The 20005-nt window shown below is 58.3% G+C and overlaps 1 protein-coding gene across 3 annotated transcripts in view; it reads right to left on the bottom strand.

Moving 5' to 3' along the window:
• Positions 1–1492: 1492 nt before the first annotated feature.
• WFS1 (wolframin ER transmembrane glycoprotein) overlaps positions 1493–20005 on the bottom strand; it is a 31873-nt gene continuing 13360 nt past the window's right edge. For 2 of the 3 annotated variants that reach the window (XM_046656488.1, XM_046656487.1), the window contains exons 3-8: positions 16238–16320; positions 15542–15686; positions 13592–13762; positions 11903–11983; positions 8417–8562; positions 1493–4076 (exon numbers count right to left, since the gene is read on the bottom strand). In XM_046656488.1, coding sequence (XP_046512444.1) covers positions 2268–4076; positions 8417–8562; positions 11903–11983; positions 13592–13762; positions 15542–15686; positions 16238–16320 — 2435 coding nt within the window. In that variant the 3' untranslated portion in view covers positions 1493–2267. Of the gene's footprint in view, positions 4077–8416; positions 8563–11902; positions 11984–13591; positions 13763–15541; positions 15687–16237; positions 16321–16430; positions 16656–20005 lie in introns of those variants that run through there. The other variant, XM_046656489.1, reaches the window with a different exon arrangement.

Here is a 20005-nt window from a genome sequence, read left to right as displayed (position 1 = left end):
GTCTTCCTCAGCAAAAAGAGAAATATTGGCAGCAGATGTTAGCTCAGTGCTAATCTTTCTCAAAAAAGAAAAAAAAAGCCAGAAGGGACAGTTTGCCTCGTGAGGGACTGTCTGAAGGTTCTTAATTGGTTCTCAAGCTCCATGAATGTTTAACTCCTTTTAAAAAATTCACAAATGTTTACTGAGCATTTCCTAGGGCCTGACTATTCTAACCACAAGAAAATTAACTCGTTTAACCCTAAAAAAAAGAAAACCCATGAGGCAAGTCCTGTTATATCCCCAATTTACAGAAGAGGAAACTGAGGCCAGAAGAGGAAACCATGACCTTGCCCAAGGTCACACAGCTGGGAAGGCCCAGAAGTGGGTTCAGACCCGGCAGCTGGCCCCTTGTTCTCACCTGCTGTGTATGTTACACGTGGACTTACAAATAACACTCGTCTTCACTTCAGACTGGAGTTCTGTACATTTAGTTTCTTAGAAAAGTTTTCACTGTTAAGAAGTTTTAGAAACCACTGGCCCGGCCCAGACTTCTCGTTTTACGGATGGGGACACTGAGGCCGATAACAGGGGCTGAAGGGCTCCTGGTCACACAGGGCTTTGTGATGGAGGCCATAGAACTGGGGCAATACCCAGTCTGGGGCCACCCTCATGAGGCCACACTGCCCCTGCACTAAGGAGGGGGCTCTGCCGGGGAGCCGAGCAGGGTGGTGGCCCAGGGGCCAGGCAGATCTCAGTCCAATCCTGCCTCTGCTGCTAACATGGGGCATGACCTCCTCCCTGAGCCTCAGTCTTCTCTTCTGTGGATCAGGGTTGTCACACAGTGAGGATCGGACGAGGTCATCTGTGTTCCCTTGGAAAGCAGCAGTGGCTCCCCATTCCCCACTGGACACCACCCCCCGCCCCCGGACAATCAGGGGTGCATCTGGGAGGCGAAGTGGAAGTGTGAATGCATTTCATGGCTCACAAATCTGTGGGATCAGAGAGGGGGATGAGGGGTGCCAGTTTTGTCCTCAATGTCAGAGAAGAAACCAAAGACCTGGGGGACTCAGACAGACACATATCCCCCGCCGAGGGACCCTAAATGGCTCAAGTTCTCATTCTAATTCTATGGAAGTACCATCGTCTGCCACTGAACATGGGATATGGTTTCACAAGCACATGGCTGAACGGGGGCAGCTACCAAGCATGAAGGCCCACTATGCGCTGCTGCATCAGTGACGCAGGTGCACAAATAACTGTGACCACACGGCTTCTCACCCAGGGAGAGCTGAGTGGACACCGGGTGGTCGCAGCCGGCCCTGGGGGCCCCGGCCTGGAGGTGGTGCCGGGGTCTGCTCACTGGCAGGCGGGCTGTCAGCTCCCGAGAAGGGCAGTTCTGCTCTTTGCAACTCACACCGCACCTGGGTCTAGTTCAGAGCAAGTGTAGACACCTGCTGATTCTCATGCATGTAGAAGAGACTTTTAAAGAAAGGAAAGAGGAAAAGGACAGTAATTGCATCAAAGGTTTTATTTCGGCTGCTTTAGGACCTTGGCTTTCCGCTCCGGGACAGAACTCGGGCAAGCTTTCTAAGGACAGGGAAGGGATGCCCCGGGGTCTTAATATTTCCCGGTCCCGGTGGATTCCGGCAAGACCCTCAGAAACTCCCCTCTGGCTCTCCACTGGATAGGAGAGCCAAGAGGTGGGCTACAGACCCAGAGCTCAGCATGGGCACGCTGTGCTGGGGCTGCCGCTTCTCTGGCCCCGATGGATGGAATCCGGCAGGGTCCTGACCACATGACAGAGCTCAGGCAGCCTTGCGCAGCCCCCAGGATCGGCAAACAGTTGTCAAGGCTTAGCAGCCACCAAATAAATAAGAAGAGCTGTCACGGAGTTTACAAAGCAACACATTTGGTTCTTTAAAAAACAAATCCAACACAAAGTAAATAAGGGGCCATGGGTGCTGGGAGGTGGGGTGGGAGGGAGGACACCATCTGTAAAGTGCTTTTCAGGACACAGGAATCCCAGTCTAGCCTGGCATGCCAGCCCACTCTAAAGGTCGGGATTGTGGGTCAAGACCGTGCATGCAATTTCCAGCCCTGCTGGCATCCAAAGGAGACAGAGTTAAAGCAGGCCACTCACAGAAGTGTGAGCAGACCACACGCACACAGAGGCCTCCAGAGCTCGGCATTTGCAAATGGAGCACACACACGCATGCACACTTAGTGTTAGTACTGTGCCGTCTGGCTGGGTGGCCACACGAAGGAAAGGCCCCTCAGCAGGGCCGCGATCACACTGCCGACAGGAAGGGGAAGAAGAAGAAGTCGAAGGCAAACTTGACGGCACTGTGCACCGTGCTGCGCCAGTCGTGCTCGATCTTCACGTGCCGCCTGGCCGGCAAGAGCTCAGCCATGCAGTTGAGGCAGCTGATGGCCTTCAGCTCGAAGACGGGCCACTTGCTGCCCAGGCGGCCCTCGAGAATGGTGCTGAACTCGATGAGGCTGCCCTGGCGCAGGTTGAGCAGCACGTTCTTGAACTCGCTGCTGGCCCGCAGCACGATGTCCTTGGTGACGTCGTCCTCCTCCGGGCTGCGGCTGCCATTGGCGCCTCTGTATGGCATGCCCACAGTGATCTCGAACTTGTAGCGGTCAAACTTCTTCATGTGGCAGGGGTGCTTGGCCAGGAGCCGGAGGCGGCAGAGCTCCTCCTCGGCCGTGGAGGCGTTGCCGGGGCTGCAGGAGGGGTAGGGCTCGCCGTACAGGCAGCGCATCCAGTCGCCGATGAAGAACGGGAGCATGTTGATGGCCGACTCGGCGCTGTTGTCGATATCCGTCACCCGGACGTACTTGAAGCGGCCCGTCCATGTGACCCTGTGGCCCTCCAGGTGGCTGCACAGGATCTGGGTGCGCGCCATGTTGGTCTCCTTCCAGGCGCGCGGCCCGCACAGGAAGCCGTACTGCTGCCAGCTGAGCGTGGAGTTGTAGACCGTCATGCCCTCTGACCGGTACACGTAGAGCCAGCAGAAGAGCACGATGGCCGTGATCCACACCAGGATGAGCTTGACGAGCGAGCTGCGCGTCAGCGACTTGACCATCCCCACCACCGACAAGTTGGCCTTGGTCCACCAACGCAACAGCAGGGGGATACTGCAGACCACCATGGTGACCACGATCTTGGTGAGCTCCAGGGACACAAACCAGCGGGCGAACTGCACTACGCCCATCAGGGCCAGGCCAGCCACCAGGATCGGGAGAGCGAAGAGGAAGAGGAAATAGCCGATGGAGGCGCGGACCAGCCCCAGGCCGGTGGACTCGAGCAGGACGACCACGGAGAGCTCGCACCACATGAAGCAGACCAGGTAGGGAACCAGGTAGCAGTAGGTGCCCTTGAAGCGCCTCAGCCGGGCCATGCGGAAGAACAGGTATAGCAGGTAGACGTAGAGCAGGCAGGGGATGCTGACATGCAGGACAGAGAAGTGGCCGAGGGGCACACTGACGAAGGGCTGACCCAGGAGCTTCAGGCAGCGCCAGTCCAAGGGCACCGTGGGCAGGAGGGAGAGCAGGCCGGCGGCCACCTCGGTCAGCAGGGCCCTCCTGGTGTAGGGCTCGGCACAGGTGCTCAGGCTCAGGTAGCTGGTGATGGTGAAGAAGATGGACACGATGGCCAGCTCTGAGCAGGGGATGCAGTCCTTGCTGGCGATGGGGAAGGAGAAGATGACGAAGACGACGGAGAGCAGGAAGTGGACGTAGGGCTCCAGGTGGTTCCAGCTGAAGTTCACCTCAGCCTGCTCCACGTCCAGGTTGGGCTCGAAGCGCAGCAGCAGGCCCGTGAGGGTGCGGAAGCTCTCCCAGGCCTTGCCATCCTGGAAAACCTTGAGGGTGCAGATCACCATGGAGACGAAGGACAGGTAGAAGATGACCAGGGGGACGAAGAAGGCAAAGAAGTCAACGGTCAGGTTGCTGATGATGAAGAAGAAGATGAGGGCGTTGATGTGGTGGGTGGGCACGATGGTGGACAGCCAGTGCATGCCCGCACGGGAGGCCACGTCGATCAGGTACTCTTTGATTTCCATGATGGCGTGCAAGGGGTACTTCACCACCTGGGGGTGGAGATGAAGACGGGCATGGGAAACACGCCAGGACAGGAGCCCTACAAGCTGTCATCTCAGCACTCCGTGTCAACGACCCTAGCTCTGGGCGCAGTGACAACTCACTCCTGCCGTTTTCCCACCACTGGGCCTTTTGTCCGAGCGGTTCCTTGCACATGGAACACCCTCTCTATGTGGTGACATCCTCTCCATGCTTCCAGCCTTCCGTTGATTCCACCCAATCCTGAAGGTCCTGGCGCCCCCTCTTCTGGGCCCCTGGAGCCTGTCCCCGACTCCCAGCTTTCTGCCAGGTTTCCAGGCTCCCGCGTGCTAGCACCCCTTGCAAGCCCTCAAGTCCCTGGAGGAATCCACCTGGCTCCCCTCTGCCCTCCCGCTGGTAGAGATGACAGAACCCTGGGCTGTTGGTGTGGGAGCTAGGCTGCCCTGCAGCAAGGATGTCACCTCCTGAGCCTCGGCTCCCCATCCATGAAGCGGGAGAGGAACCCTTACTCTACAAGCCCACTGGGCTCTGGAGGGCTGGCAGATATGCCAGTCCCGGGAGTGGCAGTGGGAGTAGGGACTCCAGGGAGTGTGGTACACGTGTGAAAAGCAGCGGCTCGGCACGCCTCTGCCGAGATGATTCCAGTGTGACGGGCCAGAGGAGATGCCTTGCTAGTGGCAGGAGACCCTGAGAACCAGCTGCCTGCCACCATCCACCCCCAAGCACACGTGCGCACGCACACACCACACTGCTCAGAACAGACACAATCCTACGTGGCCACGTTCAAAGGCAGCCCCCTCCCTGCCGTGGGTCCCACTGCCCCAGGCTGCACCCAATGCAAAGGGCACAAGTAACCCTTGGCCTTTACAGCACAAACGTGAATGAAGGGCTGCGGGAGGCGAGTTGAGGAGCAGCCTGGGGAGGGGGGCGGGGACTCTGTCATCCAGGGCAGTCCCCCACCTCCTGCCAGGACTTGGTGAACTCAGAGGGCTTCAGCCGTGCCGGGGCTCGGGGGAGACGAGAGAGGCTGGAGGGGCCAGTCCTCGCACAGTGTAGCAAGTTCCAGACCACATGGGAGAGGGTCCTCAGAGCAACTGCCCAAGTGTGGGGGCGGGAAAGCCTAGCTTCACGCCCAGAACCCATGCAAGGGCTGTGATGGAGCCAGCCCTCAGTGCCCAGGCGAAGTGGGCGGCACCGGCCTCGCCATGCCCTCAGGACAGGCTCTCTCGGAGGGGCGCAGACAAGACTGGCCAAGGAGAGGAAGGGATCCTGGGTGAGCATAACTGAGCGACAACCGTGGGATGGGGCCACCATCTGCCCAAGAGCCTTGGCTGTCCACTCAAGATGATTGGCATGCCTGGAAGCAACTGACAGATTGAGTTTTCCACAGATGAGAGGGATGGGCTGATAAAGGAACTGAAATGTTTAAGAAGGAGTATGTGCACCCACATCTATATGTGTGCACACGTGTGTAGGAAGAGCTGCATTCCTCACATGTCTGCCACGGGCCACTTAATCTCTGTATTATGACAAACAAGAAAATGAACAAACGAGTAAGCCAGCTGGCGGCCAGCTTGCCAGAGAGCAGACCAGCATCTGTGAAAAGGAACTTGCTCCAGGCCTCCTCTGGGAGGGCCCTTGGGCACAGAGCAGGACCAGCCGGCTGAAATCAGCGGCCTCGGAAGGAGTCCACAGGTGTGTCCGCCGTGGCCCGCTCAGCTAATTCCTGCGGAGGTGGACAGACTAAGCCGCCCCCAGAACCACTACTGCTCAGCATCATCCTCTCGGTGCGAAACCAGCACCAAGCGGCCTTGGAGAGCTGGCCTGGAGATGCCCGAGTAGCTGGCCCCTTATAATTAATCTGAAATGCTGTCCTAATGCTGAAAACCACTGGCCCTTTTTTTTCCGCCTGTAAAGCAACAGAACCACATGATTGAGAGGACCTTTAAAAGACCATGAAGCTTCCAGAACATGATGTGAATGGAGTCCGGCCTCTGCCACACACTGAGGCTCCTGGGCCACTATGACCACGCAGTCTCCTCTTTTAGGGTCCCAACTCTGCCCCCTGCAGTTTCCACCCAGGTCCTACTTCTTGGGGCCTCGCCAAACCGCAAGACTGAAAACCTTTTCTGGAGAGAAAGTCCAAACAAATTAAAACAAACTCTTCTTTGAGCAGGAAAAAAAAAGGAAATTAAGAAAAAAATAAGAAGTCAGCTCCATGAAAGGCCAGTAAGGGGTTCTGGCCAGGCTTGAGACCACCAGCTGTCCCGCTGACATGAGTGAAAACGTTCACATGTTGGGCTTGCTAATAATTTAAGGTAAAAAACATTAGGATTTTAAAATATTACTAAATGTACTTATTTATTTATTATTATTATTATTTATTTTTGGTGAGGAAGATTGTCTCTGAGCTAACTAACATCTGTGCCAATCCTCCTCTATTTTCTATATGGGATGCTGCCACAGCATGGATTGATGAGTGGTGTGTAGGTCCGTGCCCAGGACCTGAACCCACGAACACCAGGCCGCCAAAGTGGAGCATGCAAACTTACCACTTAAGCCACAGGGCCAGCCCCTACAAAATTTATTTTTAAGAGGGCTTCATTTGTCATGAAAGGCTCGAGAAGAGAAGTGTTCGGAGTCTGGAACGGCCTTGTGGGGTCAGGTGAGCTCACAAAGAGCCCATCACTTTCACTTGGGGTGGAAGGCCCCCCAGGCGCGCGTCCCTCCTCTGCTCTCCGAAAGGCTGCTGGGAGCTGGAACGGCTTTTAGGTTCAGGAGGTGCTATGAGTCATTCTCTTTCTTTTGCAAAAGCCTTTTAACAAGACAAACTGTAAAGCTTTGACAGTTTCAAAAACTGAAATGAAACACAGAGCCTTGTTTGTTTCCTGTCAGAATAGTTTAAATCTCTTTCCCAAAAAGGACTTTCGGATGTTCTGCAGCACTGAGCTGACCGCCCCTAAGCAGGCCGCGTCTGAAAGGAGGCACTGCCTGCAGAGACGCTGGGCCGGGCCGCCTGCCCAGGGTCCCCTTCTGTCACCTCTGACCTTCACTGGCATCTGGGGAGCGCCTCCAATTTGCCAAGAACCAGGGCACGTGCCCACCCTCCCTCTCCCGCATTACTAAGCAAAATCACGCACTGTGAGCGTGGAGCCCAGGCCTGCCTCCCTGGGGACTTTCCGCACCAGTGGTCCTTAGCGGAGCCGAGGCTTTCATCATGGTGTCCCACCACACTGGCGCTCCCCGGGCGCTCACTCAGCTCCCTGCAGCAGCCCCGCAGTACTATTCCATCTGCCTCCCCACCCGCAGGTGGCCTGGCCTCAGTCTCTGCACCCGGGCTCCTGGCACAGTGCTCATGTGGAGCTGTCTCCCTCACGGGGACTCTTCAGCAGACTCCTGTCCCCCCACCCTCCGCTGGTGGCTGATGGGGGCTCAAACACGCCCCCAGTCAGCTGCAAACACCCAGAACCGAGGGGGGCTCCTGGCTGAGGAGCACCTGGGCTCTGTGACAATGCCCGTAGGCCCCTTGTGCTGGCCTTGGCCCTGGGGGCCACATGACGGACCTGTCCAGGTCAGGTGGCCAAACTTCTGGAAACCCTGGTGTTCTCTGCAAAGTAAGACGTGGACACAGCTCACTGACCCCGTGCCCTGGACTGTGAGTAGGTCCGTGAGAGGGTGCATGGCCGCGTCATGTCTCCACAGCACGTCTCACTGCACGGCCAAGGGCAGAAGCTGTTGCCCAGGGCACAGCCGCCCACCCCAGCTTCGCACCTGTCTCTGCGCCCCTTGCTCATTCCCACCTGCTGCTGCTCGCCGGCCAGCAGCAGCAGGAACACACCATGGTCACCTCCTCGCCATGCCACCCTCCCCTCCCTGTGGCCGCCTCGCTCCGAGCCACACAGATGGGACAGACGGCACCACGGCAGGACCCTGTCTCCCCAACGCTAGCATTTCGTTTTCTGGAGAAGGCCACATCAAGAAGTGACCTCGACTCTGTGCCCTAAACGGGTGATTTTTCAAAAGAACCACGGTTAAATGAGAGGGGGACCCAGTGCGTGGCACCCTGCTCTCCACATGGTGCCCCACAGACAGAGGCACAGGAGGGCCTGCCCCTCTGTCTCCCAAGCACACAGCCCGACTGCACCCTTGGCTTCAGAGCCCGAGTGCAAGAGGCCTCCCTCCACGGGGACATGCCCCGCTGCGGTTACGGGGGCGTCCCTGCAGGATGGGCCTCCCAGAGACAAGATGCAGTCCCAGAGACCCCATGCAGGGCAACGACCTCCCACGACAGCTTCCTGGGAAGCGTCAGGGGCGCGGGGTCAGGAGGGCTGTGGGGCACGGCCCTGCTCACCTTCAGGCGCAGCGGCAGGTCCTCGGGGCTCTTCCCTGCCAGCTCGTCGTCGTCGTCGTCCTGCAGGAACAGGGTGGTGGGGATGATGCCCTTGGCGTACTTCTTGGTGATCTCCACGAAGTCATCCAGAGCGATGGAGTTCTTGGCTAAAGCACAAAAGAAGGCTCTGCGTCCACCCCCACTGCAAGCACACGGTCACCCCGCGTGGACGGGCGAGGCAGGGCCAGCGGCTCGGGCCAGCCTGGAGGGCTGGGTGAGCGGGCAGCAAGCCCCTCTCTGTCCTGGACGGACAGGCAAGGACCCAGGTGCTGGGGCTGCTGTGTGCCGGCCTCCATCCCCCTCCTTGCCTTGGGACAGGCTGGTCCTGCTGGAAGTGTCCCTGCTCCCGGTCTCTTCCAGCCCAGCTCAGATGCCAGCCCTTCAGCCACCTTCACGACCGGCCCTGGACACCACCTCTCCCTCAGCCGTGGCTTCTCACAGCACCGGGCAGCTGCCCTGCAGCCCAGACACCTGCTGTCCCCTCCGCTCACCGCGCATCCAGTGAGGGCCCAGCATGCTGCGGGCACTTCCCCAGGCACCAGGAAATGCTTGGGGTGGTGCACAAACAGCCCGTGTGTGCCCGATCTGGGCTCCCCATCTAGTGGGGCAGTCATGCTGAACCACGCTGGCCGCTGGCCAGGGGCTGTATCCACATTGGCAGCTCCCCTCCGGGCGGCAGCAAAGCAGGGACAGCACTAACATGAGCCACCATGACCATGAACAGGCTACTGGATGCAGGCTGGCCTTGCCATGTCGCTGTTCACGGGCATTTCTGAGGCCTCCTGTGGGGGCTGCGTTCTGGGTGATGGAGGCCCAAGAATGAGCTGATCAGGGAAGACAGCAAACACCAGCAATAACGACAGAGACAAGCAGTGTCTGAACGCACTGAGCCGGGAGAGGGCAGGGCAGAAAAGGGGGCGCTCAGTAATCCTGGGCGGGACGAGGAGGAAACGGGAGCTGAGGGGGCTGGAAGGATGCCAGCTTCTGCCCGAGAGAGGGCACTCAGGAGAGCTGCGATGGGAGGCTGTGACCTGACCCGGATGAAAGGGGCCCGCAGCTGCTGCCGAGAAGAAACTGTGGGACAAGGGTGTAGCACAGACTGTCAGGCCACGGCCTCTGGATTCACTCTAAGGGCAAGGGAGAGCCACAGAGACCTGCGAGCAGGCGAGCAGGAAGGACGGACTACACCAGGGACAGAGAGGAGAGGCGACCATCAGGAGCACGGCGGGACCCCCAGGAGCAGGTGGTGGGACCAGATCCGGATGACGGCCGTGGAGGGGGCAACAGGGAGAGCTGATGGGCTCTCCCAACAGCAGGTGTGGGTGTGCAAGAAAGAGGGCAGTCAAGGAGGGCATGGAGGATGTGGTGGCCATGAGAGAGGGGGTGGCCTGGTAGGGCTGTGCTGGCGGCAGTGGTGGGGTGGCCACATGAGGTCTGAGCTGATCATGAGACGACCAGGGGAGAAGATGTGGCGTGGAGGCTCAACGCACAGGGCTGAGTGGCCTGGTGGGGGCTGCACGTTTGGGGGTCATGGATGACATCTGACACCATGAGATCGACCACTGAGGCAGTGAGTACGGACACAGTGGGAGTTGGGGGTGGCTCCCACGTCCAGAGGGTTGTGCGACACAACACGACAACTGTGTAAGGACACTCAGAAGGAGCGGCCAGAGCAGCAGGGCAGGCCAGGCGGGTGGACGGAGGGAGAGATGGAGGAGGAAGGGGGGCCCTCCGTCCACGCTGCTGCAGGATGAGGATGGGGAGCTGACCCGGGAGCAGGGTCATAATGACCTGGACGAGAGCCATTTCGGTGGGATGATAAGGGGAGAGAGCTCAGGGTGGTGACTAGATGCCCCTTTCTAGGAGTTTCGCTGGACAGGGGAGCAGAGAAACTGGGACGGCTGATGGGAACGTGGGGTCCAGAGAGGGTTTCATCCTTTTTTCTGAGGGGAGAAATAAGCACACATTTGCAGACAGCTGAAAATGTTCCTGTGGAGACAGGAGACGCTGAGGGGAGGGCAAATAGTGGGACGATATCCTCGGGGGTGAGGGGCGAGGGGCCGGGAGCCTTCACCGGAAGGGAGGGCTGAGCCGGCAGGCAGAGGGCCGGGCTGCCCAGTGGACAGGACTTTCCAACACGCCACAGAGGCCTGGGCCCCGGCCTGTCAGAGCCCAGGGCAGGGGATTTTCCCATCTGGCCCAATGGCCTTCTGGCAGGTACGAGGTCCACAGGAAAGTTCTGCCGTGGTTAATCCTAAAACCCCCCAGGAGGAGCAGGCCTGGGCGTGACATTGATCTGAACTCCCGCCTGCACCCTATTTCAGGAGGGACTGGCGACCTCGTCTACTGCTGCTCAGGGGACTTCACCCCAAACACACTCAGACACCCGGCCCCTCTGGGCTCAAAACTGTTCAAAAGCTGCTGGTCCTCGAGTTTCTATTAGTCACAGGTTCCTCTCCATCTCAGTGAGATGCGCTGGTTGCCTCCCCAAATGGAGCAAGAACGCAGCCGTGCAGCCCTTTCTGCCCACGGCCTCGGGAGGGCCACTCGGAATCACAATTCCATTTGTCACCAGAGAGCCAATCACACTTCCTGACAAATCCGTCCCAGCCTAGTGGGAGAGGGACATGTGCCCCCTCTGCATGATGCCCCCACTGCCACAGAAGCTCTTAGGACTGGCGGGGTCCTTCAGCCCTCTAATCTGACCATCACTGTGCAGAAGGGGAAACTGAGACCCAGGGAGGAAAACCAGAGCTGCGGGAGGTCACATGAAGAGTGGTGGCAGAGCTGGGGGAAAGACCGCGCCTCGTGCTAGTGCTGAGCAGTCCCCACGTCCTCCCACCCGCGCGTCTCCTCCAGGATGCGGCCGGGACACTAAGACCAAGAGTGCCCCCACACGCCAGGCAGCTGCACGCAGCGGACCCGAAGGCCTCTCCTAACTGGATGTCTCAAAGGGACCCCAGCTCCGCGGGCCCCCACGCCTCCACGCCCTCCCGCCGCACGCTCTGCTCTCCACTCCCGACCTTCCCTCAGCCCACACTGGGGTCCAGCCTCGCGCTCCGGCAGGCAGGGTCCCCTCCGGGCCGTCGCTCATGCGGGCCCTCCGCCCCGTGCACCGTCCCTCAGCCTCGCCCTCCTCCCCTTGCTGACTCGCTCAGGACCCCCAGTGCGCACACACACCCACATTCCTCCGTCCTGCAGCCCTCTCTGCCCTGTGTCTGCCTTCCCTCCAGTGCGCTCCCAGTGGGCAGGGTCCAGATCCCAGTGCCCAGAACATCGACACAAACTGACAGCTCCAAACGGCCTGGACTGAAAATCCAGCTCATCTCCGAGAGCCCAGGGGCTGGGCCTGGACTCCGCAGGAAGGAGCAGACGTGGTGCCCGGGGTGGTAGAAGGGACAGCACAGCCAAAAGTGTCACAGGCGCAGGACTGACTGCTGTACTCACATTCGCTGCTGACCAAGCGCTCCAGCACCCGCCTCTGCTTCTGCAGTGACTTGGGGACGGGGCCTGGCTGTGCCCCTCCATCTGCAGGGGACAGAGCAGACCGAGAATCAAGGCAGGCTGCCTGTCCCCCATGCCCCGCGGCCCGCCCACAACCGGCCCGTGCACTCCTAGGGCATCCCTGACCTCTAGGGACTGCAGGGCCTGGGGCCTCCACGCAGCCCTTGGTGGCCAGTGCAAGGCCACTGGCCTGGGCAGCCAACTCTCAGCCTCCACCCCCTAGGGTGACCCACTGCCCCAGGGGCACTCCCACCCCACTGGGCAGAGTCTGCCCCTCTGTGGAGGCAATCAGAGTACTGGACACAGAGTGCTCTCTGCTCAGCATAACCTGTCTCCAGACACCTTTACTGGCATTGTCCCTTGGTGTGATTTTCCCCTGGAACAGACTGAGCATCCCAGGGCCAAGGCCAGGCTTGCCCCTGTAGCCCCAGGCCTGGTGCTGGAAGGGGCTCCACACGCGCCTGTTCAGTGAACGAACCCTGCACCAGGAGAGAAAGGCTGTGCCTTCCTATCAACACACCCATCCACTGCGCCCCCACTCCAGCAAGCATTCGCCGAGCTCCTCCCGCAGGCCAGGCACCAAGGCGTGCCCTTGCAGGGGCAGGTCACCAGCAGCCGAGGGCCACGGCAGCCTGAGTGGGCTGGAACTGGCTCAGTGGGGGGTGCAGCAGGAGAGGCCTGGCTGTAGCACTGAGGGGTCTCTGGGGCTCTACACAGGGTGCCCCAATCCTGTCACATCAAGTATGCCTCTTGGTGGAGGGTGCTGCCACCCAAGCCCCAGGCTGCATGGCCGCCTCTGCTTGTCCCCAGCACCCGGCCTCCTACCCCAGCCAGGAGAGCAGGAGAGTCCCAGGGGTTAAGTCAGACAGGAGTCCTGCCCCCAAGACCCCAGGAGAAGGGACAGAAGTGTCTGTCTCTGATGCGTTGGCAGGTGGTCCCCCAGCCCTGATCTGCCCTTGAAGGCAGGAGATGGCGGGGGGAGCCCCGGGCAAAAATTCATCACTGAATAGCTGGAGGCAGCTGCTCCTCACAGTAATGGGGAGAAAGAGTCAGGTGGGCCCCCAGAGATGGAGAGGCCACCCAGGCGGGGATGCCTGCCCTTCTGCCCAGTTTGTCCTTCCGGCTCGCTGCCTGTGCTGTTAGGGAAAGCCAGGTTAGAAGGAGGCTGGGGGAGGCCCAGGAGCCACAGCAGGCTGGTGCCCCTGGAGCCTTGGGGACCAAGGTCCTGCCTGCATCTGTCACCACCCCCCGACTCTCCGTCCCCTCAGGAGCAGTGAGACACCCTTAAAACAACAAAGTCTCAGCAGGAGGGGGAGGGAATCCCAAGAGGTAGAGCAAGTGAAGGTGAAACCAAAGCAGAAGGGCTGCTGGGCGCCCAGCCCACGGACTGAACCCGGAGCTGAGGGTGGGGCTTAGGAAGGGGACCCCAACAACAGGGGGATGCCCAGATCCCCCAAGGAAAGACCTTCCACCTTATAGAGACCCATGGGATCCCCACAAGAAGGTCCCTGGGGACCCCAGTTAGGCTTCCAGAGTCCCCACAGGGCTCCCAGAGGGAAGCCCCGAGAATGGCAACAGAAAAGCCCATGAGGTCCCCACAGGACGGTCGGCCCCACGGGAAGGTTCGCGTACCGTGCTCGTTGACCTGATCCACGTTCTCTAGCAGCTCTGACACAGCCACCTGCTTCTTCTTCTTGGGGTTGAGCTTCCAGTACATGACCAGGGCCGCCTTGCGCACAGCCCGCTCCAGGTCTGTCTCGGAGGAGAGCTGCTTCACCTCCTGCTCGTTCTCCGACGTGATGCCTGAGGGATGGGAGGTGTTAGAGGCTTTGTCACGCCCACCTGGGAGAGTCCGTGATGCTCGGAGCCCAGGCCAGCTCTACCTGAGGGGCTTGGGAAGGGACTCACGCCAGAGGCCCTGGGTCACCCGGGTAGAAACCAACATTTGACCAAAAAGGACATCTGGCCAAAGTCCCAGCTGGTGTCCGCTCTGTAGGTCAGAGGCTCGGCCTGGCCTTTTGGCAGACACTCACCGGTGACCACTGTGGGTGGGCACCGTGCAAGCCCTCCTATCCTCCTGGCTTGCTCCCTTCTCCCACTTCATCCTCACAAGGACCCTCCCGAGTGGGGGCTGCTGTCCTCATTTTACAGATGGAGAAACTGAGGCACACAGGGGTGTCATAGCTTGCCCAAGGCCAGAGAGTCAGAGAGAGACAGAGCCAGTCTCGAACCTGGGTCAGTCTCTCTGCATAGTTACCCGCCTGGGTGCCACCGCGGGCACCCCGTCCACAGGGCTTGCCTAGGAAAGCCATGCTCCCGCACAGACGGCCCTTCCCAAGGAAGACGAAGACGCCCAGAGAGAGGGGCGCAGGTTTCACAGGCCGGTCAGTGGCTGCCGTTCTCCCTCCACTGCCAACCGCCAGAAAGATCAGTGCGCCCCTCCCAGAGGAAGACGGGATGGAGGGCTGGCTATTTTCCTCCTTTTAAACATTTTACAAATTTTCCACCTGAGCACACGTTTCCTTTATGATCAGGAAGCACTCGTTGTGAGAACGTGGGGGTGTGGGGCACGTGGGGCCCGGCCCAGCCCCCTTCCCTTCCACGGCCTCCAGTCCTCGGTCCTGACTTGCCCTCCTCACGGCCTCTGGGAACCACCGGCCCCGACAACAAGTGGGCCGCACTGCCTCACTCCGGCCAGCACGAGGCCATTCTGCCTGCTCCGGAGAGGGGAGGGGGGGCTGGTGAGAAATTCTGGCTAAGAGAACACCACCATTCTGTTTCCAAAGGCATCAGTCCAATTTCCAAAGAAAGCAGACTCTCATAATAATGTAACTCTTAAAAACATTGTGATTCAAAACCAGGAGGAAATACATCAAACTACGAACTGCCTCTCTCTGGGTTTCAAGGTTATGGGTAATTTGTATCTTTACGTTTTCTATATATTCCAAGTTTTCTATGATAAGCATAAAACACTTCTACCCAGAAAAAAAAAGTCATTTAAAAACTCCCTTTATGATATACACTTTCACCTTTCTCTGAGGGGTGGAACTTTCAAGCAGCACACTCCTCCACGACACCCGGATGAGCCACGTCCCTTGGGCAGGACAACGTAATAAGTGACATGTGGCCAGGCTATGCTCCCTGCCCCCCAGTACCCAGCCCTTCTCGCAGCGAGTCATCTGAGCAGGTTTCACAGGCCTATGGTCACCCAGCCATTTCACCCAGACAGGATGGAAAGACAGTCCAGAAAGTTCCATCCTGCCTAAGACCACCGTCACCTTCTCCAACTTTACCACAGAGAAGCTTGTCCTCCACTGGCTCCAGGATCCGCTCCTCAATTTAGATTAGAACCCAGAAGGGATCGACTTATAGACACCAACACGAGCAAAGAGAACGAAAGCGGCTTTGCTCAATCATATCCCGTGTTATGCTCCAGAGACAATGTCTCAATGACAAAGCCGCAGGCAGCAGAGAAATGACACTTCTTTCCCAGCGGTGTCACTGTCGTCAGCGCTGCAGCTGTTAGGGGAGGGGGCAGCACAGACCCCTCGGGCGGCTGCACGAAGCCTCCCGCACACCCACCTTTCCTGTCTGCCAGGCACCGGCGAAGCAGCTTGACGGCCTCGCGCCGGCCCTGCTTGGCGGCGAGGATCAGCCAGTCCACGGCCGTGCTGTTGTTGACCTCCTCGTCCGCATCACCGGCCAGCTGCAGGTAGTGTCTCCCCACCTGTGGGCCAGCCAGACGCTCAAGCCGCGCCTGCTGCGGCCTCCCCGCGGAGGACAGGGCTCCTGCCAGCACCGTGCAGCCAAGCCACCACCCCCGCCCCCTGCCCGCCACCCAGGCCAAGGAGAAGGGTGGCGAGAAGGGGGTCCCGCTGGGCGTCTGCACTGGCCTGGGCCAGTCGGGCCCTCAGAGTTCTTGCTCCTCCCGGGACAGTGAGGAGGGTGAGGCAGCCCTGCTACAGGAGACGTGAGAAGGCGTGGGGACACCAAGGGCACACGGGAAGGATGGACGGCGTCCTGGAGGAGATGGCACCCAACACCAGGAGTGAGCAGGACACAGGAGAGGAACACGTGCTCCCCAAATGGTGGCAGGAGGACAAACGATGAGGTGAACACGGGAACACATCGAGTGGGGTTCAGTTCAGGTGCATGACGGGCGCAGTCATTCCACCCCGCGCCCTGGCGGCATGGCACCAGCTTCTCCAGGGCTGGAGCTCCGTGCCAGGCCCGCCATGCTCAGGGCTGTGGCCTCCCACCCCAGACCGTGGTCCTCACCTCCGTCTGCGCCTTCGGGTCCCCGGCCTTGGCCTTCTCCAGGACTTCTTCAAAAGGGGTTTCCATGTCCCCCTTCATGGGCCCTTTAACATGGAAAAAACAGACAGACAATGTCATGAAGCTGGCCCTTGTCGCTTGTCAGAGGAGCGGGGGGCACAGTGGGAATGGCTCCAGACCTGGAGCAGCGTCTCACATTAAAATCCAGGTGAGGAGCGTGAGCGCAGACATGGAGAGAATATGCCAGAAAGCTGCCTTCCAAGGACGCAAACAGCCTCGGAGCAGACAGCAGAACCACCAGGGGGTGGTTTGCAGCAGCAGCTCAGCCTCTGGGTGCGAGGTGCACAAGGGATGGGGCACAGACCCGAGTCCCACCTCCACCCCTTGGCTTGCTGCAGCCGGGCCGGCTGAGCTCAGGCCTGCTGTGCCGGGGCTCTGGAAAGATCTGCGGGCTCAAGTTTGAAAGCCGCTGATCTATATAAAGAACATGCACCCAAGCCCAGCACCCCAGTAAACAGACCAGATTCATGTTTTCCATGATTGTGTCATCTGCACGCATGTTTTCAGGAGGTCATAATCAGTGAACAGACATTTTGATACACAGATGGTCCCCAACTTACGATGGTCCGACTTAGGATTTTTCAACATTACGACGCTGTGAAAGTGACATGCATTCAGTGGAAACCGCACTTTGGATTTTGATCTTTTCCCGGGCTAGCCCGATGCGGTACAATACTGGCTCATGATGCTGGGCAGGGAGCCGCAGCCCCGGTCAGCCCGGCGACCATGAGGATAAACAACAGATACAGTGAGAACCCTCCTGTCCCCAGACAACATTCTGTTTGTCACTTTCGGGACAGGATTCAATTAGTTACATGAGATAGTCAACACTTTCTTCTGAAATAGGCTCATGTGAGACGATTTTGCCCAACTGTAGGCTAACGTCAGTGTCCTGAGCACGCTGAAGGTGGGAGAGGCTCAGCCAGGATGTTCCGTAGGTCAGGTGTATTACACGCATTTTCAAATTATGATAGTTTCAACTTACGATGGGTTTATCAGGACATAACTGCATCGTAAGTTGAGGAAGATCCATTTATATATTTAATAATGAGGCACAGCCGACCTCCCACGCTGCTCTGTGGTGAAATCCACCATTCCAATGGCTCAGCCATCCCAGCAAGGGGACGCGCTCAGGGGCTGGGCCTCTGGGTTACTCCAATACTCTCTAATTTTATAAGACAGCGCCCAACCACTCTGCGCACACGTTTTTTCCTGTAGGGGTTATTCTAGCATACGTTCTTCAGCTAAATTACCAGGCCCAGGGGTTTAAACACCATATGGCTCCCTCTCTATCTTACTTTCTAAAAAGTCACCCCAAGTTACAAAAGCATCATATAACTCCACCAATTTTACTGCCTCACCGTCAATGGGCAATAGCAACAAAAACGTTTGGAAAAGTCACTTTTTACCAGCCCCTTTCTTTGATTTGCACAAGCAATCTTTGGGGGCCTACGCCCAACTCCACACCTTGCCTCCATCCATCGCTACACCACCCTGGCAGGTAGCAAGACACCTCGCGAGATACCTGGGATGTGGCTGGAGCACGAGCCAACCACGCAGTAGGTGCTTACTAGAGATTAGGAGACTCTCACCCTCTAGATACTTCTGGAAACAGAAGGCAGAATTCGGGGAAGCAAGAACAGTGCCAGTAACACTGCCCGACGACCAGCCTGCCCTGTCTGTTCACCCAGGCCTTTCCCAGAACCAGCTCCGCCAGGCTCAGAGACTCTGCAGCAACCAACGCCACTGGCCCTGCATTCAGAGCACCCGAGTCTGCGGGACACAGACTCCAGGAGGAGGCAGCAGGGGCAGTGGCCTAAGGCGACACAGCCTTCGAGGTTCAAAGGCCAAGGGCTCACCTCCAGTCTGGAGGGGGCACAGGCAGCCGGGGACGGCTCGAAGGGAGGACTACTTAGGAGACCTCGAAGGTCAGGCAGAGGCCCTGTGCCCTTGGACGCTCGCCAACACACTGACACCTCTCGCTGTGGAGTTCGGCCTGGGCTTCCTCATTCAGGCCCTCAGGACCTGACCTGGCAACGGCTTCAGCACTCAGGACATCTGCCCTTCCCCAGTGGTCCTGGACCTCAGTGCTTCCTGAGTCGTCAAGGTCAGTTCTCCTTCTGGATGCTGTCACACCCCCTCCAGCCCCTGGAATGTACTTTCTGGCCAAGGGCTCAGACTCAAGAGAACAGGAGAATGCAAAGCCTGCAGGCTCCAAGCCAGGGCCTGTCCTGCCGGCTTGCAGGGAAGGAGGGTGTGCACGTAGAGAAATCTGACCTGTGTCTCAATCCGCCTGAGCATCAAAGAGCCGCGTGACCTGGCCAGGGTCATTCTCAAACCAGTCGTTAACATCCATCCAGTAGGATGGTTTATGAAGAATAAGATACTTTGTATTAAGTGCCTGGTCCAGAGTGGGCGTTCCCACAATGTGAGTGTCTTTCTTTCCCTACTTCCCATTGCTCAGCTGACCCCAGGGCCTTTGCTGCTCACTGACACTGCACTTCACAGCAGAACACTGGGCATCTCTCATGAGTTCAAAACTCTTTTCCTGACGAAGTGAATTCACAAGTCCCCATCCTTTTTTTTTTAAATCAGAATATAGAAGATTCAAGCATACATCTGTTGGCTAAAAAGATTATTCTAGTCCATGATTAATTTTCGCAGAAGTTATTCATAGCCTGACATTTTAAGAAGTCTCCCCAATACACAGAAGCTCTTGAAACATACGCAACACCTTCATTATTCCGGCTTCCATTTGGCACTGGTAGAAATATTTCTACAACCACTCACATGTTGGGCCCCGGCTGCAGAACAATCAGGGCGTCCTGGCTTTCCCATTTAAGTGGGAGCCTCCACACAGGGCAAAGGCAAGATCCCACCACCTCACCACTCAACGGGGAAGACGGCCGAGGCTGGTGAGAGGGGACTCAAAGGACCACAAAACACACGCCAGTCCTGGCTCCTCCTGCTAACGGTTCCTTGATGTCCCTTTTGGGGACCACTCTCCCCTACGCTCAGTCCTCAGGTCTGGTGGCACTGCCCCTCACCGCTGCTGCAGGGTGGCTCCATCTCCCTAACTCCGGCACCCGGATCAGGCATGGACACAGACCCCAGGCGGGCCGGCGGCGTTGGTGCTGAATTGCTGGGAAAGAGGCTCCCTCCTCCTGCCAGATCTCGGCCAAAGGACGTCAGTGTGGAGCCCTGCAGGGCAGCCCACCTAGAGTGAGGGCACGCGGGAAAGCAGAGTGGGGGAGATTCCTGATCACGTCATCCAAGCCGCTGGATGCGGCCGTGAGTAAAGCCAGCATAGTCTAACTCTACAGATGCAGGAGACTGATGAAGCCCCCTCCACCCGTTTTTCTTCTGGTGACAACTTACATTGTGTTTCTGTGTCACCTGCCACTGAAAGGGTCCAGAGTTTGACTGTTTTTGAAAGTCTTCCTGCGGAACTCGAAGGAGCAATAACCAGAGGTGCGTGCCCTGGGCAGGTCTCACAGCCTCCGCCAGACTCCATGGAGGACCATGCCTCCCATCTTTTAAATTCTTTCCCTCCCGTGGAGCCCATGCATTTGAAGGATTTATGGAAGCCACACTGAACAGGTAAACGACCCTCACATTCTCACGAGCTCTTGGGGAGGAGCACCTCCAGGACGCCGTCCCCTCTCGCCGGCACAGCCCATCACGTTTCCTTGCTGGAACCTGGGAAAGCAT

The sequence above is a fragment of the Equus quagga genome, chromosome 3 (assembly GCF_021613505.1).
Source record: "Equus quagga isolate Etosha38 chromosome 3, UCLA_HA_Equagga_1.0, whole genome shotgun sequence".
In the NCBI taxonomy this organism is placed as follows: Eukaryota; Metazoa; Chordata; class Mammalia; order Perissodactyla; family Equidae; genus Equus; species Equus quagga.
The sequence above is the reverse complement of the archived record's forward strand: the minus strand, read 5'-3'. Positions and strand labels throughout refer to the sequence as shown.